Source organism: Vipera ursinii (assembly GCF_947247035.1).
Source record: "Vipera ursinii genome assembly, chromosome: 1".
NCBI lineage: Eukaryota > Metazoa > Chordata > Lepidosauria > Squamata > Viperidae > Vipera > Vipera ursinii.
Genome location: NC_139512.1, coordinates 314,699,370 through 314,719,256, shown reverse-complemented (window position 1 = coordinate 314,719,256; position 19,887 = coordinate 314,699,370). Strand labels below are relative to the sequence as shown.

Genomic DNA, 19,887 nt, shown 5'->3' with positions numbered 1-19,887 from the left:
ATTGTGTTGAAAGGATATTTACCTAAACATCTTTTTAGAATAAAGTAAGAACAAGGGGGAATTGTTTTACTGGCCCTTAACAATGTCATGCAGATCAGCTATGACAGAGTATTACACTCATATTAGACTGAAAACACTGAACATTTTTACAGATAGTCTTTTCAAATTATATTTTAATGAACTTTATGAAAACTATGAACAAAATTTAACAGAACAATACAAAAATCTTCATATTTATTAAGCTACTTTATTTTGTTTGCATCAAGAAAAAAATTAAACTATAGTTCCAATCTTAATTTTCTTATCTGTAAATAATATATATTTTATCATTAAAATAGTTGCTCACCTTGATGTTTCCTTGAAGACAATGTTCAATATCCTTGCCGGAAGGATCATCAGTAAATAGAGCAAATCCTGATTGCGCAGGTTTTCTCATTCCTGTATCCTGATTAAGTGTGTTCAAAAATTCTTCAACTGTGGTAGAAGCATCAAACCCAACAACCTGTGCAGGTCACATAAATTTTACATCAATTAATTTTACACCAAAGTGGAATATTAGATTTTAAAGTAACAACTATCATGCTGAAAGTGTGAAAGTAAGATGTAGAGGACTGGCTTCAAGGATGTTCTACCCCGTAAGAAGGACATCTATGGATCCAAATCATACAGAAAATATAAATATAGACCTAAGGAAAATTATACAAAATGTAAAAATAAAAACATGGGTACAGTCAAAGAGACATCTTTTCCAAAATAGCACCAGCTGAGTCCTAGAATTACATTTTCCATATTATTAAGAAGACATGTTTATTCTGATCCAGCATCTAACATACATACATATATACACACATATACATACATCCATTGGTGGGATTCAAATATGTGAACAACTGGTTCTCTATGTGGATGTCACCTCCAGAAGTCCATTCTGGGCCTGGGCAATAACAAATTAGCTACCGGTTCTGCCTAAGTGATGCGAACCAGCTGAATCCCACCACTGCCATAGACAATGCACCAATTAATAATAAGATTTTGAATCCACAGTAACTGAAAGATATATTACAGAGCCTGTGAACACTTTCTTCTTCCTGTAGATATACGCTATATTTGCTCCTTATTGTACTTGCTTGGTTGCAATGGATTTCTCTTGGCTAGATGAAATCACCAGTCCTCTGGAAGCTTCAGAAGAAAAAAATTATGTCTACAACAAGCACCACACATAATCATAATTATGTCTTCTGAAGACCACACTACCCTCCAATGTGACATTCAGAAACCTTCAATACCATAAAACAAATGCACATAACACCAAAGCCAGTATGAATCATTTATTATAAATTGCTGCAAATTGTTTTTCTAATTAAAATTTATATTCATTTTATCTGGTCAAATGAATAAAAATGTGCACACACAAACATGCATTCAGATTGAAAATTATCTGTTTATCAATAAGGAGACAATTAAACCTTGAAATCTTTAAATATCTGTGGCATTTGTAATTTTATCCTCCCATTATAATGGCACATTATTTTATGCTTAATTTTACCTGGTATATGCCATTCATGAAATGTACTGGAATGCTAAAAGGCAAGGAATGATGGTAGGGATTTCTTAGAAGTGTTGAAAGAATTTCCATTCTTGATGGTCTGGCTTCTCTGTCACCATTCTGTTGTGTTCTTTCTACACATCGTTGACAGTAAATTGCATATTTTCCAAATTCAGTCCTGTAAATACAAAACAAGTCTTTATGGCTTCATATTTTAAAACTGATGTCAAATGGTCATGTTAATGTTTAAAACTGTTCACTATGTCATAGTACAGATCTGTCAATTATATACATGAATTTAGATTTGATAAACAGAGTTCCAGACTGGCATAAGGACACCTTCTATAAGTACTTTGCAAATGTGCTGAAGAACTGGGTTGTTGGGTTTTTTTTTCAAGCTTTTAAGTTGTTTGCTTGCTGAAGCAATGAGAACAAATATATCTTTTTAAAAGCCAGATTGAAGTAGGAAAAATGAGAATTGAGATAATTATTACGAATTTAAAAAGTCAGAATAAATTTATTTTTAGAAATGTGTGGTTCAAACTGAAGAATAACAGAAAGGCTACAAGACAGGGCAAAAGGTAGAGCTAAACTGGGAAATCTAATGGTTCATAGCCTTAATCAAAATATGAATGGAATGACTCCATCTTTCTTGTGAACTATGGATTAACCATTTACTGAATGTCTCCTCTCTTTTAACAGAGAATGATGTCAAGAAAAAGGCAGCCAAATTTCATTCTAGTATTTAAATTTTCAAGATATATACAGGGAGTGCAGAATTATTAGGCAAATGAGTATTTTGACCACATCATCCTCTTTATGCATGTTGTCTTACTCCAAGCTGTATAGGCTCGAAAGCCTACTACCAATTAAGCATATTAGGTGATGTGCATCTCTGTAATGAGAAGGGGTGTGGTCTAATGACATCAACACCCTGTATCAGGTGTGCATAATTATTAGGCAACTTCCTTTCCTTTGGCAAAATGGGTCAAAAGAAGGACTTGACAGGCTCAGAAAAGTCAAAAATAGTGAGATATCTTGCAGAGGGATGCAGCACTCTTAAAATTGCAAAGCTTCTGAAGCGTGATCATCGAACAATCAAGCGTTTCATTCAAAATAGTCAACAGGGTCGCAAGAAGCGTGTGGAGAAACCAAGGCGCAAAATAACTGCCCATGAACTGAGAAAAGTCAAGCGTGCAGCTGCCAAGATGCCACTTGCGACCAGTTTGGCCATATTTCAGAGCTGCAACATCACTGGAGTGCCCAAAAGCACAAGGTGTGCAATACTCAGAGACATGGCCAAGGTAAGAAAGGCTGAAAGACGACCACCACTGAACAAGACACACAAGCTGAAACGTCAAGACTGGGCCAAGAAATATCTCAAGACTGATTTTTCTAAGGTTTTATGGACTGATGAAATGAGAGTGAGTCTTGATGGGCCAGATGGATGGGCCCGTGGCTGGATTGGTAAAGGGCAGAGAGCTCCAGTCCGACTCAGACGCCAGCAAGGTGGAGGTGGAGTACTGGTTTGGGCTGGTATCATCAAAGATGAGCTTGTGGGGCCTTTTCGGGTTGAGGATGGAGTCAAGCTCAACTCCCAGTCCTACTGCCAGTTTCTGGAAGACACCTTCTTCAAGCAGTGGTACAGGAAGAAGTCTGCATCCTTCAAGAAAAACATGATTTTCATGCAGGACAATGCTCCATCACACGCGTCCAAGTACTCCACAGCGTGGCTGGCAAGAAAGGGTATAAAAGAAGGAAATCTAATGACATGGCCTCCTTGTTCACCTGATCTGAACCCCATTGAAAACCTGTGGTCCATCATCAAATGTGAGATTTACAAGGAGGGAAAACAGTACACCTCTCTGAACAGTGTCTGGGAGGCTGTGGTTGCTGCTGCACGCAATGTTGATGGTGAACAGATCAAAACACTGACAGAATCCATGGATGGCAGGCTTTTGAGTGTCCTTGCAAAGAAAGGTGGCTATATTGGTCACTGATTTGTTTTTGTTATGTTTTTGAATGTCAGAAATGTATATTTGTGAATGTTGAGATGTTATATTGGTTTCACTGGTAAAAATAAATAATTGAAATGGGTATATATTTGTTTTTGTTAAGTTGCCTAATAATTATGCACAGTAATAGTCACCTGCACACACAGATATCCCCCTAAAATAGCTATAACTAAAAACAAACTAAAAACTACTTCCAAAAATATTCAGCTTTGATATTAATGAGTTTTTTGGGTTCATTGAGAACATGGTTGTTGTTCAATAATAAAATTAATCCTCAAAAATACAACTTGCCTAATAATTCTGCACTCCCTGTATTATTAAATATTTTATACCTTTCCTAATTTCTTTAAACAGAGCTGTGAAATACATATGTGAAATGCAAAACAGTAATTTAAAAGCTGTACCAGCTCAAGGGTATATGGCACCCTTGGGCCACAATGACTGATGGTGCTACCTGCCAATGCAAAGATTTGCATTATTAAAATAGTCTTTGTTTTTGGAAGAGGAGGCAGCATTGGAGGGCCCTTAGCTTCTGTACCTTAGGCCAGTGCCTTCTTAGCCTTAGCCATAACCTGGTCCTGCTTCAACAAGCCTATTAACTTTCCAATTTGGAGCCCAAGTTGGATTTTAAATGTAAAAAAAAGAATGCTGGTGACAGCATTCGAGGTTATTTCACTGAGGTCACAATAATAATTAAATTATTATATGTGATATAATAAGTTTTGTTTCTGTGTTACATTCTATTTCAATATTTCAATAATAAAAAGCAATTTTTAGATTTCAGTGACATTATTCTTCATAAGATATACCTGGAATCTGCATTCTTCTTCAAATGAAGTTTGATGAACCAAAGGAATGGGTGCTGTGGGAGGAAGAGTCCAACGCAGAGTGCTAAAAGCTGCCAGGCCTAATCAAGAAAGAAAAGCAGAATCATTGCCTCAAGTTTTTCCCAGGATCAAATTGTCTTCAAGCAAACCGTATGAAAACACCAAACCACTGAGAATCCAGTTTAAAGACATTAGTTTTGTGTATACTTTTGTAAGATTAGAGCGAAGATAAACAAATCAGACAATAGACAGGAGACTACAATAGGAAGGGAAAAGGGAAAACTCCCATAAAACTCAGATAATGTAAACTCCCAAATCTAGTATTAGAAATATAATACGTATTTGTTTTGTCAGTTGGTTTAACAATCCAAAACTGTTTGTTACATATTATATAATAGTATAATTCATCACAGATTTTCCAGTGTAAGTACACTCTTCAAATGAATATATGTTGAATTAATATAGCCAAGACTCAGTGAAAAGGATTTTTAAATGACAGTGTTGCATTCACACAGTACATTTGTGCTCAGTTCATTTTGCTGTTTCATAGCTTTTCTATACTCTAGCTTAATAATACAGTATATAACAACTGGAAAGGAAAGTGACATTAAGGAATTATCTGGAATGAAATGTTTTTGGAGATGAAACAAGGTTAATTGTTATTTAAGAGAAGTGATAAAATTAAGAGAGTAAAATAGACTATTTTTATCACATTTTATTGCATTTTTTAAGGGTTCTAATAGGGGAGCACCCAGTTTTATTTTAAAAAAAAAACTATACCATCCATCCTCAGCACAGGAGTGACAGATATTTGCTATAATATGCTTAGCACCTGAACTGGTCCTATTTGATTTGGTGGCTGTCGTCTTCTTGTTTGCTTTATCAACTGACAACAGATTTCATTCTGAAGCTCTGGATGTGTGAGACAGACTTGCAATGCACTTTGGGCCAAAGACACATGATAGTCAATAGCAGGAGAATCCACAGCAGCATTGATAAACAACTGGCATGTCTAAAAAAAAAGCGTAACACAGATGAACTTCAGTTGTGCATTTTAAGTTTCAAAGTGCTACATCAACTCTGATTTCATCATACTAAAAACCCAATTACTCAAAACTCTTTGAATAACAAATCCACATCAGCTGTAGATAACGTGTCTATTGGACAGAAACAAACACTGAAAGAAGAAAATCAGTTCCTTGTCTTTTACTGTTATAGTGGCTAGCAGCTAATGTTACCCTTTCTTTTATTCCCACCAGACTCAAAGAATGCTGAGAAATGGTGAGGAAACAAACTCATTTTTACTGGCTCAACTAAGATCAGTTGCTATTTAGCTCCTCGCCTTCTTGGATCATACAATTATCTTATGCAATGTTATCATATTTGTTCATTGAAAATTATATTGTCTATCCTGATTGACAGTGACTAAGGCTTTTCACATTATTATTTCCTAATCTGTTAGTCACAAATATAATAACTGAAATATCCTTTATTAAATATGGATTACTTTTCCTTCATAATAAGGGAGCCAGTATGATATATTGTATAAGTTACATGTAGCCTGTAAGTACTTATTCAAATTAAGTATAATACTTATTCAAAAGTAAAGCTTGGCCTTTAGTAACTATCCTTTCAGTTGAGCGTGACAAATAATTGCCAAAAGAGAATTTCCTTTGTGGGTATGGAACACTCTCAGTTATCAAAAAGTTATCAAAAATTATCTTTAGAAATACAGAAATGATCATTTTTTCATCATTTAAAAGCCACAGTGGAGTTTTTATGGTAGAACTCTGAACCTTTGCTTAAAACAGATCTTCTTTTATGCAGTTGCTGCCATAGTAAATGCATTCTTGACTTTTTTCCAAAAAGATTTGGATTTTTATAATTTAAGCTTCTTCTTTACACATTTATCTTTGATGTGTTACATACTTAATATTTGCAAAACAGACTGCACTGTAACTTCCAATAAGTTAAAATTACCTAGTCTGATATGTTAATTATATGTAAAAATAAAAGGAAATGTTGGAAGCAAGGGTTAATGATTGCTTGTTTATTCCCTCCCTCCCTCCCTCCCTCGGCTTATAAGCCATTCCAGTCACAAGTTACTATGATTAAGTGACTGAATATTTAAACAGGATATTTTAAGGGGAAAATTCTGAAAAAGTTATTATTGAAAAGGAAAAGTTGCATTATGGTTACCTTGAATAATTTTATAGCTTCTGTTTGCAGAGCCTCTGATGGAAGGGTTGTAAGAGGAGAAGTAATTCCATCTTTGCTATGACAAAGAGTGGGATGCCTCCAGATCTGAGAAGCTGGAAATTAAAAAGGGAGCCCAAACAAATTACCACACATACCCATGTGTTACTTAAAAGTCCTAAGTAAAATTTAATAGTATTTAATAGTATAGGTAAAGGTAAAGGTTCCCCCGCACACGCGTGCTAGTCATTTCTAACTCTAGGGGCCAGTGCTCATCTCCGTTTCAAAGCTGAAGAGCCAGCGCTTGTCCGAGGACGTCTCCATGGTCATGTGGCCGGCATGACTAGACGCCAAAGGCGCACGGAACGCTGTTACCTTCCCACCGTAGTGGTCCCTATTTTTCTACTTGTATTTTTACGTGCTTTCGAACTGCTAGGTTGGCAGAAGCTGGGACGAGTAACAGGCGCTCACTCTGTTACGCGGCACTCGGGATTCGACCCGCCAAACTGCCGACCTTCTGATCGACAAGCTCAGTGTCCTAACCCACTGAGCCACCGCGTCCCTATTTAATAGTATAATGACCTAATAAAGTATTCTGGTGCAAAACTTTGCAAAGTCTTAAATTAAATAATGTCATTTTGGTTGATTCTATTGGTAGAGGACAGGAAAGCCTGGAGGAACATTGTCCATAGGGTCGCGATGGGTCGGACACGACTTCGCAACTAACAACAACAACATTGACACAATTTCCTTATAAGGGAAACTGGATTTTCTTCCTCTACATCAATGCTATATATGCTTTAGAGAAGCTGATCTCCTTCAACAGTGCACCAAATTAATTAATACATAAATATATACTGAAATCAAGAAATATCACAAGATTTTAGGGATTCGCCCTGGAATCTTGCAAGAGTTTAGGCAAGATTTTGTGAGACAGAATGATTTGCAATTTCATGGAATAATGACCATATTTAAAAAACTGTAACCACATATATACCAGATCACCAACAGTAACCGGCTATCAATTATGAAGAACTGAATTAAGAAAATAACAAATTACTTGGGATATTATATGATAACATGCTTATGTGTTATACAAGTATGTGCTTAAACTCTAGCATATATGTGTATTTTTATGAAAATACATAGTCCAGCATTATATCAATACAGGCTATTCAGAAGCATACAAAATTAATTTCCATGTTATTTAATCACAACATTGTTTAATACTTTACATGTTATTTCTTGCAAATGAGCACTGCCCACAAAAACATATATACTTACTTCAATTGCAAAGTGGATAAAACTTCAATATGCACTACTTTAAAGTTCCAGGGAGCAATATATCACTTTTACTGAAAATGTTAATATGCTGCTGCTGCACTCCTGTCTAGTAAATATCACAATGCTACTGACAATGTCAAAAGTTTAAAGATTTGATTAGTTAATTGGGCTGCAGATTGTCTACTAAGTCAAACTATGACAGCTAACTTGAAAGGCAGTTTAAATAACCCTAATATGGTTATATGAAAACTAAAAGAAACGTACTGACAGCATTCCATATATATATTTTAAGTATTCATTTAGAAATATTACTCGCACTGCTCCCGCTGTTATTGTAATAAATGATTTATAGAAAAGAATAATGCATTTTTCTCCAATCTGCATGCTTCTGAATAATTAGAGACCATCAATTAAAATTGGTTGAATTCTAGATGTAGCATCTTATGCTGTGTAACTTATTTACAATAACTGAAAAATTAATATACTGTTATAAATACATATTTAGATATATCCAACATTAATTTTAAAGAAAATGGCTGCCACATGCATGGTGGCAGGTAAAGAGAGTAAATGATGAATAAGTAACATGATGCCACAATGCAAGTTCTATTCCTTTTCTGCATGTGCATATAGATAACAATGTGGACCTTGCATCACAATTTGATTCTATGGACTCTGAGATATCATCAGCTGTTGACTAACAGCCATTGATGTTTCCTAAAGCAATAGCTAAGGACAAACATTCCATAGTCAAGTTTGTTGCTTATAAGCCATACTACAGAGGCTTTCAACAGTCTTCTTGTATTTGTGATTTTAAAAAATTTAGCTAATGGGGCTGCACACCCTTTGCAGCTGATTTTAAAAAGTATTTTGGAAACTCATACAAGTACTTCTTTGCTCTTCATTTAATCAGCCTGAAAAAAAATGATTCTGCTGCTTTAAGGAATCCATTCACTCTTAAAGGAGCAGCAATTGTACATCCTGATAACAAGGATTGGTAGCAGAAAAGATATTGGCTTACTGGGTTCTCCTTCAGTATTTAACAGTTTGCAGACAAGCTGTTCAAACTCTGTCCCAACATTTATATTTGTGCTTCCAGCAGCAACGGTGAGATAATAAAGCCAAGTATCCTATGAAATCAAACATAATTTGTTTCACTTAAAACTTTTTTTAAAAAATATGAAAAACTGCTGATCAAAATATTTATACATAACTTTAATTTCAAAAATATATTACAGTTCTACAATTCAATTTAATCAAAGTATAAGTTATGTTTATTTCCACTAAGAACCTCAACTGAGATTATCCAATACAAATTTACACCACAAAATGTAAAATAAAGTACATTTTCTTAGTGTGTAATCAAACTTCTAGTACCTAATCTTTCAGTTTAAATCATTAAATTATATCCTGATTAGTCTTTCAATATACAATTTATATAGGAATAAGCTCAATTAAACTTAATGGAATCTTCTTCTCAACAAATATTCCAGGCAACATTATCATCTGTTAGACAATTTATAGGACAAAGAAATTGGCAACAATGAAGAAAGTATAAAATTGAATGACAGATAAGAAAATATTATTGTATCTCTCACTCCAAATAGCAATTTAATTATTAACACATAAGTGTGTGTATGTGGACAAAATATAAAATGGCAGAAGAAAGGAAACTTTAGATAGAGATATATGCATCAAGTTTGTTGCTGAAAATAAAAACTAAAAAACTAATTCCAGAAAGTCTTAAAAACCTTAAAAACAGATATTCACCACTATTGCAAACTTTTCAATGTACTTTATGACATATTTTAGTCAATTATCTAAATAAAAAAAGTCTGAATGCATTTTAAGATAATTTAGCAAGTTAACATCTCACATAGTCATTCTGTACAAATGTAAAGTAAAACACAGTTAGAAAAAGCTTCTCTTCCTCTGGTCATGTATACCCACTTCCAAGTATAAATTCTGCTTTTACTTTATCCAAAGTAGCTTAGTTATGAATTATACAATCTATCTTCATAAATGATAGTTTGGCTGGCTTCTATCTTTCTGCAACTTTCAACTTCTCCTTGCAGCTCTTTCTAATGAAGGGAAAACACAATGCTCATTGGAAGTAATTCCTGCTATTGTAAATTATTATGTAGAATTATTCTAAATCTGTTAAAGTTCCACTTTATTTATTAGCTTGGTCCAGATACTATTTTACCCCTCAATATACAGGTTTGTAGGTGTTTTTTCTGTGAGTAAGTGATGAAAGCTGGCTGCAAAGTCTTGGGACAATGGAACATTTGCTACCTTCTCATACTTGGATCCTATGAGGAGATATGTGGGTGCTTGTTCCTTAGGATGGATGACAATGGTAAAATGTGTTGATAATAAGCTGCGACCACTGGCTTCATAATCTTCATCTGAATCACAGGATCGATCAACTTCTTCGACTTTAGCTTCTAACAGCTTTATCTGGCCCAAGGGAAACTAGAAGTAAGGGCATTTATATTAGAACAGAGCTGTATTAAAATCTAGTTCATTAATCTTGCTATGATCGAGTTAAACATAATTCTCGCTTCATGACTGAAACTAGACAGACAGATTTTATTCTGCTTATTTTAGTTACAGCGGTGCATAATTAATGGGGTAAGGAAAGGATTAAGAAATGATGAATTCCTCCTTTCAGTGTTTAGCTGGCTAAAGTGATTGCAAAATAGAACTTCACTTACATATATGTGTCCTTTGTGTATGTATGTATTTGTGTGTGTTTGTGTTTGTGTGTGTGTGTGTATTTCCTGCTTATCTACATCGGTTTTCCATTCTCCAGAATTGTAATTCATATGGAAAACCCTCAAGGACAGTGGAGATTCTCCACTGCAGAGACATTCATGTTCTACATGTAAAGGTGACAAGAGATGAACTAGTTTGCTTATCCTGTTCCCTCTTGAACCAGTACCTTCTCCTTGCCTCCTGTTTCTGTTTCAGCCACTTGTTGTTGTTGTTGTTTTGGGGGGGGGGGGAGAACTTACAGTAGATTGAAAATTAAGAACATCTGAATAAATGTCTGGATATATATTCTTACACATATAGACTATGCATTTGGACATGGGAATTTGTTTTAAACACACTTAAATGTAAAATACACACTACATAAAACAAAAGGAAGTCTGAAAAAAACAGGTTAAGATATAAAATCTTAATATACCTTAATATAAAACCTGATATAAAAACATGGCTCACCAAGGTAACTTATAATTCCTTAATGTCAACGCTGCTAACATCGAATGTTATTGCTTGACATGAGATGAAGAAGTAGCTATTTCATATGTTAAACTTGTGTATTGCTTTAAGACTGGTGTATTGTTTTAGTTTAAAATTGGTGGGAGGGAAGAGTAGGAATGCATTTTGAAGGCCATTTGTCTCTCTAAAGAAGATAAGACTTTGGGTTCTTCTAACGGAAGGGAAGCTGATTCTTTAAATTAATTGGAGAATATGCTTAATGACAAAATTAGAAAGGTGGAGAATTGTTCTTAATATATTGTGCAAGGGGCAGAGATTTCAGATTCCAGCTTCCTTCGAGCAATAGGCTAATAAAGGACTTTTAAGGTAAACAATGCCTCAGAGTCACTTGAAAAGCTGATACGTCAGAAGCTTGACACTTAATACATAAAAAAATACCTTATCTTCATGGCTGCGGAAATAATATAAAGTTTTCCCAACCAGCATACACCATACTGTTTTGGAATATCCATGTTTCACCTGCAAATAAAATGAAATATTTTATGCAGAAGGGCAATGAAAGATTCTTTTTTATCCTGTATTTAAAACATTATAGTACTGGGCTACAGTACTGTAACAACAAAGCTACAATTCTTCAGCAAAGTGCTGTATTTTTGAAAATTTTGATGAAGCAATGACCCAAAAACAGGCAGACAATTATATATGAGTTACTTTTATAGCTGAACTTTCCTATATAGTACCTATAAAACTGATATGAAATATAAATAGTTAGCTGCACTTGTACATACAAGAAATAAGCTCCTTAGCCTCATTCTGGATTCTTTTCCTGCCTTGACATGATTCAAATCAGTAGTTTTCAGTTCTGCTTTAGATTAATCTTTAGGCAAAGTTTTTTCCTATCACAATCTGTGGAAACAAATACTGGATTTGGAAGAAACAGGGCAGAAAGAGTATCAATGCAGTTGAACTTCATGGACTAGAGAAATTTTTAAGAGTATAATGGGCAGCCAAATTGATCAGAGAATAAATCAAACTGGAATTTTCATGCATAGTATTAACGACCAGACTTAATGACTATCATTCTGGACACATCATGTGGAGACCCAATTATCTTTATCTTTACCAGTGTTTTGATTAGAACTGTACCCTTAAGAGACCTAAACTGAAGACAGATTATTCTGAAGAAAATCTATCCATGTCATCTCTAAGAATTAACACCAACATGATAGTATTAAATCAATCAATTAATGATTTATAGTCCTGTCGAAACCTAACCAATTTAATTTAATTTAGTTATGGTCATTTAAACATAGATAACCTCATTAATAGAAGCATTACATTAGTTCTTTTCAACAACTATACCTTTTCTAACTTCAGATGAAATGGCAAAAAACTTTTGAATATAGTTGAATAGAAGAAGGAGGATCATGGGAGTTTAGGTTTCATGTTATACTTGGGGAACCTTATAAAAAGGAGATTTTTAGTACAATGCTTTTTGTATATTTCTTTTAAAAAATATACCTTCCTGGTAATATTTTACTTCTATTTTTTGCCAGTCTGCTTGGAACACAAAGACAGATTTCAAGTGCTAGGTTAATCTTAAAACTTTAATCTTAAAACTTTTTCAAAAACTGGCATTTCATTAGCTAACTTTTAAAATGAACTAAAGAGTAATAGCTAACTAAAAAGAGCAATGAATTTTTAATACCAAACCAATGGCTACTTTCCTCCAAAAATAAATAGCATGAGAAGTTTTCTTCATAAAGGCAGAAAAAGAAGCATTACATTTTGTACCCATGCTTGCTGATATTCCAATATCTACCTGATACTATCTGCATTTTAAAAAGGTCCCTGATTAAATGCAAAGACATATTAAATGGTACTTAATTTAGCCTCCAGAATTAACAGGAAAAACCTAAAGTATTCCAAACTTACCCAAGTAGTAATGAAAAACGAAAACTAATCCTCAGCTCTAAGGGAATTATTTATGTATCTGTTTATTTAAAAAAACAATTTTATCATTTTCTGTATCAAAGCAATATTGTGAAACTGGACAGGAAAGTTATTACCACCAGAGCAGCCATATATAGTACTGTAGTTTCTAAATGTTCTATTCATTACATTCAAGAAATATAGGAACTAAAAACCAAAGGACATAAATAAAATTAAATCCTATAAGGCTTTGCTGTCCCTAGCAAAAAATTCCCAAACACACCCAAACCTGCATATTTCTTTAGTGCCCTTCTGCTGCCTTAAGAGTAGTGAAACTTTCATGAGACATAGGTCTATAAAACCCTTTGTTTTTTTGAAAAAAATCCCAATTTTTGGATTACTAATTTACCAATTAATAATCCTGAAACTTAACAGAAATTTAATTTTTTGATGTAATTAATAAAATTAAAATACCCAGTTTTCTAAACAAAAACTCTTGAAATATAAAAATAAAAATAAAGTTGTCTTTTACCTTAGTAAGCAATCCTTTCATTGCTGGTTTAATATCTGGTTGAATAAAAAGTGGGCTTGCAGCTTGTACTTTAAGGACATTTTGTAATACTTTGATCCATTCTTCTAAGATATTTGGGGAATCTGCAGTCATGTAATAAGTTCGTTTTTCTGTAGTCAGCTGAGGAGCAATAGAAACAGAACACTTTGACGGAAGGTAACTGGAACATTTTTACCTGATTGGTACCGATATAAAACATAATAAATATAGTCTGAAATGAAGGTTATTAATGTGTTTGTATCTAAATCTTTGATGGGAATTCAAGGTGGTCTTTATGGGTCTTTCTCAACCATATTTTATCCTCATTAAAAGCATATGACATACAGGTTAGTCCTGGACTTATAACCATTCATTTAATGACAGCTCAAAGTTACAACGGTGCTAAGAAATAATTATAACATGACAGCATCTTTGCAGTCACATAATCATGATTTTGGTGTTTTGTTACCAACATGTATTTGCAACGGTTGCATTGGACCAATGTCATGTTATCGCCCTTTGTGATCTTTCCAGGGAGCTTCCAAAAAACAAAGTTATTTGGGAAGCCAGATTCACTTAATGGCTGCATATTGGATGTGGCAAAAAAAAATAAAAATAGTATAATCAGGTGCAACTCACCTAACAATCACATCACTCAGTGACAGTAGTTCCAATCCCAATTGTAGTCATAAGCTGAGAACTAATTACAATTATGGCTGATGTCAATTGTCCAGGATCCTGCTATAAACTTTGAGATTTTAATTTGGTCTACCTAGTTCTAGTCCTAGTCCAAAATTCTAATCTAGGTAATTGTTAGAAATTTAAAACTATCACAACGATTTATTATGAATGTCTTAATAACTGTTTTACATCATAAATTCATGATTTGTCTTCAAAATTCCCATAGACGCCTAGCCAGGACAGGAACTCATTCAGATACATTTGAAAGTATTAAGGGTCAGATTCAGAGGAAAGGTCTTCGCTGGCTCTTCTTTGAATAAAAAGGGATGGAGGGTAGATTTGGAAAAGGAGGTCAGTCTATTTTCATCCCTTGTGCCAAATGATCAGCAATCTCAAAGATAAACATCTGGAAGAGTGTGAAAGAAGGCGGAAACAGAGTTGCCTATTTTCTCTTTATTCACAACTTCCATTTTAAAATGAAAATGGATTGTGCTTTGTTTCCCACATAAACAGAGAATGTATTTAATAGTTCCAAGGGTGTGTGTGTGTGTGTGTGTGTGTGTATATGTATGTGTGTGTGTGTACGTACAAATTCCCCCAGAATGTACACATACTTTCTGACACACATAGGGAAATTCTCATCTTTGCACAGCAAGTTTTTCCTTCCTAATGTTTAGAAAGGAACAAAGATGTCATTCAAGTCCGAGACCTCATTCAGACACCTTATCTCTTTATCTCGTTTTTTTCTCAGCATGGTTCCTACCTATTAATGATTCCTTTTGTTCGGCCTGAAAAATTGCAGCTGGTGTAGATTTCAACTAAAACAAACTTCATTAAGCAGCACTTCTAATAAAGCGCTATCCATAATTGTGTATCCCAATGGGTTGTTCAGGGAGCACTGCTAATGGGGAAATTTGTTTCAGTCAAATGTTACTTTCCTATAACCACAAATGAAATCTGGAAACTTGCAACTGTCCAGGATGTCTACCAGTATCTATTTCTTCATGAATAGTTTGTAATAAGATCACAGGTCAATTGGAAGAAAAAGGGAAAATTACATCCTGGTATACACATGACTGCTATTCTGCTGTCCCATGAAACACATTAAGGAAATACCTGAACTGTTTGTTTTCCATCACCTCTTACAATACGGCTGGATGCACTTAATTCAATTTGACCTTGGGGTTTTCTTATTACATCACTCTATGGGACAAAAAAATGTGATAAGTGACTCTCATGTGCAGTACCAATGATCATCAACCACATATCAAAGCAAAAAGCTGAAATTCATTTTCAGATGGTTGGACATCATAACCCCTTTTGGACTGATGGATACATTTAGAATTTTTTTATATTTTACATATTTTTGGCATTTAAAAATAATATAGGCTTATAATTATTTATAAGGAATTTCGGGAGGTTTAAACATAATCCCTTTCTTTCCAACCTGCATTTACAACAATCTTCTGAAGTAACTGAGAAGACTGAGAAGTAACTATCTAGTGGCATAGCTCTCATTTTCTCAGAGCATACAATTCCCACAACCACATCAAGGGATATTATTATTACTCCATAATAATTGTCTTGATTCATAACAGTCACTGTCCATTGATTCCTAGGCAGCTTGGATGAATGGAAAATTACAGGGAGGAGAGAAGAATTCCATACTTTATTGAATAATATCAAAAAAAGGAGTAGAGAAGGGGATAACTGATCAAAAAATAAGATGGTGAGGAAGAAAGAAATTGAACTATGATAATCTAAATGTAGCCAGTGAATAAGGTCATCTTTGAGTGCATGAGGATTACAGCCCTGGTTTTTTAAACTTCATCAGAGGGCAGAGTCCAGTGGAAATTATACTGAATTGGATCCAACAGCATTGAGAGTCACTAAACTTTCATATACTATATTAAAACACTGACCAGTAACAAGATTTCTAGAACAGATAGCAAAACTGCTAGATCAGACTTCTGCTACAAATGTTTGGTGCAAGAATTAATTCTATGCAGCTTTCAGAATTGTTAAAAACACTGCCTTGTTTACTACTTGGTTCAAATTAAAATTTATTACATATATTGTCTCATAAACATGGCTGAAGTAAACAAACCCTCAGAGAAAAGAGATTTCAGGTAATCAATTATTATACTTTAGATTTAGTTCAAAAACAAATTGTTGCATAATGATTCAGTAAAGAATACAGAGAAACACAATCTTAATTATCTAATCTTATAATTTGCACTTGCTTACCGGAGATTTATAGTAAAGCAATTCACCCCCTTTGAGTACAAACCATCGTCGTCTCCAAGTCTTAACTTTACCACTCATTTTTAACAAATATCCAGATTTCTCTAGAAGTTCCTATAGTTTAAAAGAAAAGAAAAATTAAATGCTAAAATTATTTGTGGTTAATGTACTATGAATCGATGAACAGTATTTCCAACCATAATTATATTTAAGGTGCTAATAATACAAAATTAGGAAAATTACTCATAGACTCATAACATATATTTTTAACTAAAAACAATTAAGAACAAGAATTAAAAATGCAGCACACCTAATCAATGAAATCTAAAGCAGACCAATTTCTTATGAATATTATTTTCTGTGATCAGAGGAATAACAGTAAAACATCTAGGCTTACATTTTTTTAAGTCTGTAAAGAAGTCCCTCTCTCTTATTTTGTTAAAATACTATAGATCACTGATGATAAAAAATTAAATTAAATTAAAACTTAAAAGGCCTTTCATGAAAACTTAAAGCTGAAAAAAAATTATTTGGGACAACTCAATCTTTCAAATAGCCACAACTCTGTTCATAGATCAAAATCTGATTTATAAAACAGATAGAATTCCTAATAATTTATTTATTTATTTATTTATTTATTTATTTATTTGTTTTTATAAACCGCCCTTCTCCCGAGGGTGTACAGAATAAGGTAGGCATACAGAATGAACAATAGTGAAAACAAACAATAGTAAAATACAAGCTGGGACCCCAATTAGAGCTATCAGGCCAGGCCGGACTGCTGGAACAGGTAAGTTTTTAATAATGGTATGGTTACACAGGCATCTATGCATAGATGCCATAGAATTACTCCCAAATTAATAGATTCAGAGTATTGATCGGGTCAGATGAAGTTTCTAAATTTGTTTCAAAGAAATCCACTGATAGAGCATATTACAGTAATCTATATGCAATATAATTAAGCCATGTATCATAATGTCTCATTTGGACATTATTGACAGAATTGACAGGCTAAATGCTATCCTACCCAATACCCAAATTTGTGTCTTTAAGTTCAGGCAGCATCTCAGCAAGCTGCTTAAATTGCAATCAATTTTCAAAAGAATGTAAATGAATTCAGCACAGGTTAAATCCTTATTCCCTAATCCTTATTTAGGCTGACCAGCAGTACCTTTGTATTGTCAGGATTAAGTTTCAGTTTCCTTGCTCTCATCTACTTCATATCAACATTAGAAAGTGATTTGTAATTGTGCTACTTTGCTGGATATCATTCAGAAAAGAGTTCAGTTGTACGAAACCCTAAAATTTCACAAAACTCTCCCTATGTTTCATATATTGTATATGATTAACAGCATGAGAAAGGAAAAAGAATGTTAAGTTATAACATAAATAAAATGTAATCATGCCATATACAAAATAACCACCACCATCTTCTGAAAGAAGGAACAAAGCCACCATAATGACCATAAAACAATGTTTAACTTTAATTTCAGTGAGGTGATTCAGTTATATCATAGTCAATGGTCTCAAAAACTACTGACAGGACCACTTGAATCAACAGACATATAGCCTCTGTCCAGTTCTTTATACATAGATTCCTATATTGTATATGATTAACAACATGAAAAAGGAAAAGGAATGTTAAGTTATAACATAAGTAAAATGTAACCATGCCATATACAAAATAACCACCACCATCTTCTGAAAGATGGAACAAGATGGGTATCAAAGTAATCCCATAATTTAGGTAAAGTGAGGGGTATTTTGCTTCTATGTTGCCATTAGTGATTCTCCAAAGCTCTGCAGCCAAGCCTTGGTAGCTGTACGGTTCTGATGCTTGAAGCCAGATTGAAATAGAAAGATGCTGGAGCGCACTTACATTTTTTCCATTATCACTAGACGATGAACAGGTTTTAGGCAATTTTTGTTCCGGTTCTGAGTAATCTGTATCAGTTGAATAGGCATCAGGAGGAATGGCATAGTCACCTTCTGAAGTCATTGAAGATAGAGAGACCCCTGAGTGCAAGAGAAATGTATATTAATATGATTAAGAACCCAGTTGATGGGTTTCATGGATAGACAACATTGGATTATGAAATATAAAAGAAATTAGAATTTCAGAATACTCATTCTGGAGGAAAACGTAAGAAGAAACTTAGAATAATACTACACTGATTATGTTTAGTTGAAGATAAGGCAGAAAGCAACTATGACAGAATTTCAAGTTTCTCTTATGCTACCCACAACAATGAAGATCTGTGCTGTGCTTGTTTCTTGACCTTCTGACTTTGAAGGGTTGGTAAAATCCTACCTACGGCCTTAAATGGTGGAGAAGATTCTGCTGCTGCCATATATTTTCCAGGTGCTGCCTGTCCTGGAATCTTACTCCTATCCCAACATGTGTGACATTCCCCTGGGGGATTCTGGGAGTTGTTCCACACATCTTCAAGCTGCCAAGGTTGAATAACACTGGTTTAGAAGTTTCAGTCCTCCTTGGTAAACTGATCCTCCCAAGAGATAAAATTATTTTTTTTTCAAAACAATAAAGCATATGAAGCATATTTTATTTTTAAATGCATTTCAAAGATACATGCAGTGTTCCAGGCAGACCACATACAACATGGGTATCCAACTCGCCATATCACGTGACATGTCGTATTGCAACTCTTTTTGCATTGCCGGCAATGGGGTAGGCGCGGCTTCGGTATGATGAAACCGGCCCATGGGGCGGCAGTTTGACACCCCTGACATACAAGGTTCCAGGCAGACCCTACAGATGGTGTTAGTCTGCTACCAATGATTGTTTTCTCCCTGTGAGATGGAAATTGTTGCAAAGTGACTAACTAAAAGAATATAAATAAAATCAGCAACTTCTTGGCAAACCTAAAGAATCAACTGAAAGAAATACACACTCAATGTTTAAAATTACACAGAAAAATAAAAACATTAGATTGCATAACAGAAAATTAAATTATTAATAACTGATTTTTTAAATTTAAAAGAGATAGATGTTTATTTGATGTCCAAACTTTAATCAGGAGCTGTTCGCTGGAATGTCGGAAGGCTAGAATGTTGACCTTTCTTGTCTTCCTTCTATTCTCTTGGAGTTCTGTCTTTGCCTTTGATTCAGAAGAGAGAGAGGGGCTGGGATATCTCTCTGTGTTTGTGGCAGAGAGAGAATCTCTTCCTTATGAGCGTGTGGTTTCTATAACTGGCAAGCAGCCTTATGAATGTCTAGCATAAGAGGCTACATTCACATCTCTCCTACGAACAGCAGTATTGTGAGTTGGGACGTACTGTTGATCTAAATACCTCGGTATCTTTGTAATAATATTATTTTCTAAAAAAAGGAAATATTATCAAGCACTTCTAATTTTAAAAAAA

General features: G+C 34.2%; 1 protein-coding gene across 5 annotated transcripts in view; it reads right to left on the bottom strand.

Moving 5' to 3' along the window:
• The window catches only part of PLEKHH2 (pleckstrin homology, MyTH4 and FERM domain containing H2), a 70,788-nt gene that overhangs the window by 14,281 nt on the left and 36,620 nt on the right, over positions 1–19,887 (bottom strand). For all 5 annotated transcript variants that reach the window (XR_014490725.1, XM_083348553.1, XM_083348555.1 and 2 more), the window contains 12 exons: positions 18,383–18,519; positions 16,507–16,617; positions 15,376–15,462; positions 13,561–13,719; positions 11,535–11,615; positions 10,164–10,343; positions 8,890–8,998; positions 6,588–6,700; positions 5,221–5,400; positions 4,371–4,468; positions 1,547–1,724; positions 347–502 (listed from right to left, as the gene is read on the bottom strand). Coding sequence is in view for 4 of the 5 variants with exons in the window: in XM_083348553.1 (XP_083204679.1) it covers positions 347–502; positions 1,547–1,724; positions 4,371–4,468; positions 5,221–5,400; positions 6,588–6,700; positions 8,890–8,998; positions 10,164–10,343; positions 11,535–11,615; positions 13,561–13,719; positions 15,376–15,462; positions 16,507–16,617; positions 18,383–18,519 (1,589 nt within the window). In the remaining variant the exon portion in view is untranslated. The remainder of the gene's footprint in view (positions 1–346; positions 503–1,546; positions 1,725–4,370; positions 4,469–5,220; positions 5,401–6,587; positions 6,701–8,889; positions 8,999–10,163; positions 10,344–11,534; positions 11,616–13,560; positions 13,720–15,375; positions 15,463–16,506; positions 16,618–18,382; positions 18,520–19,887) is intronic.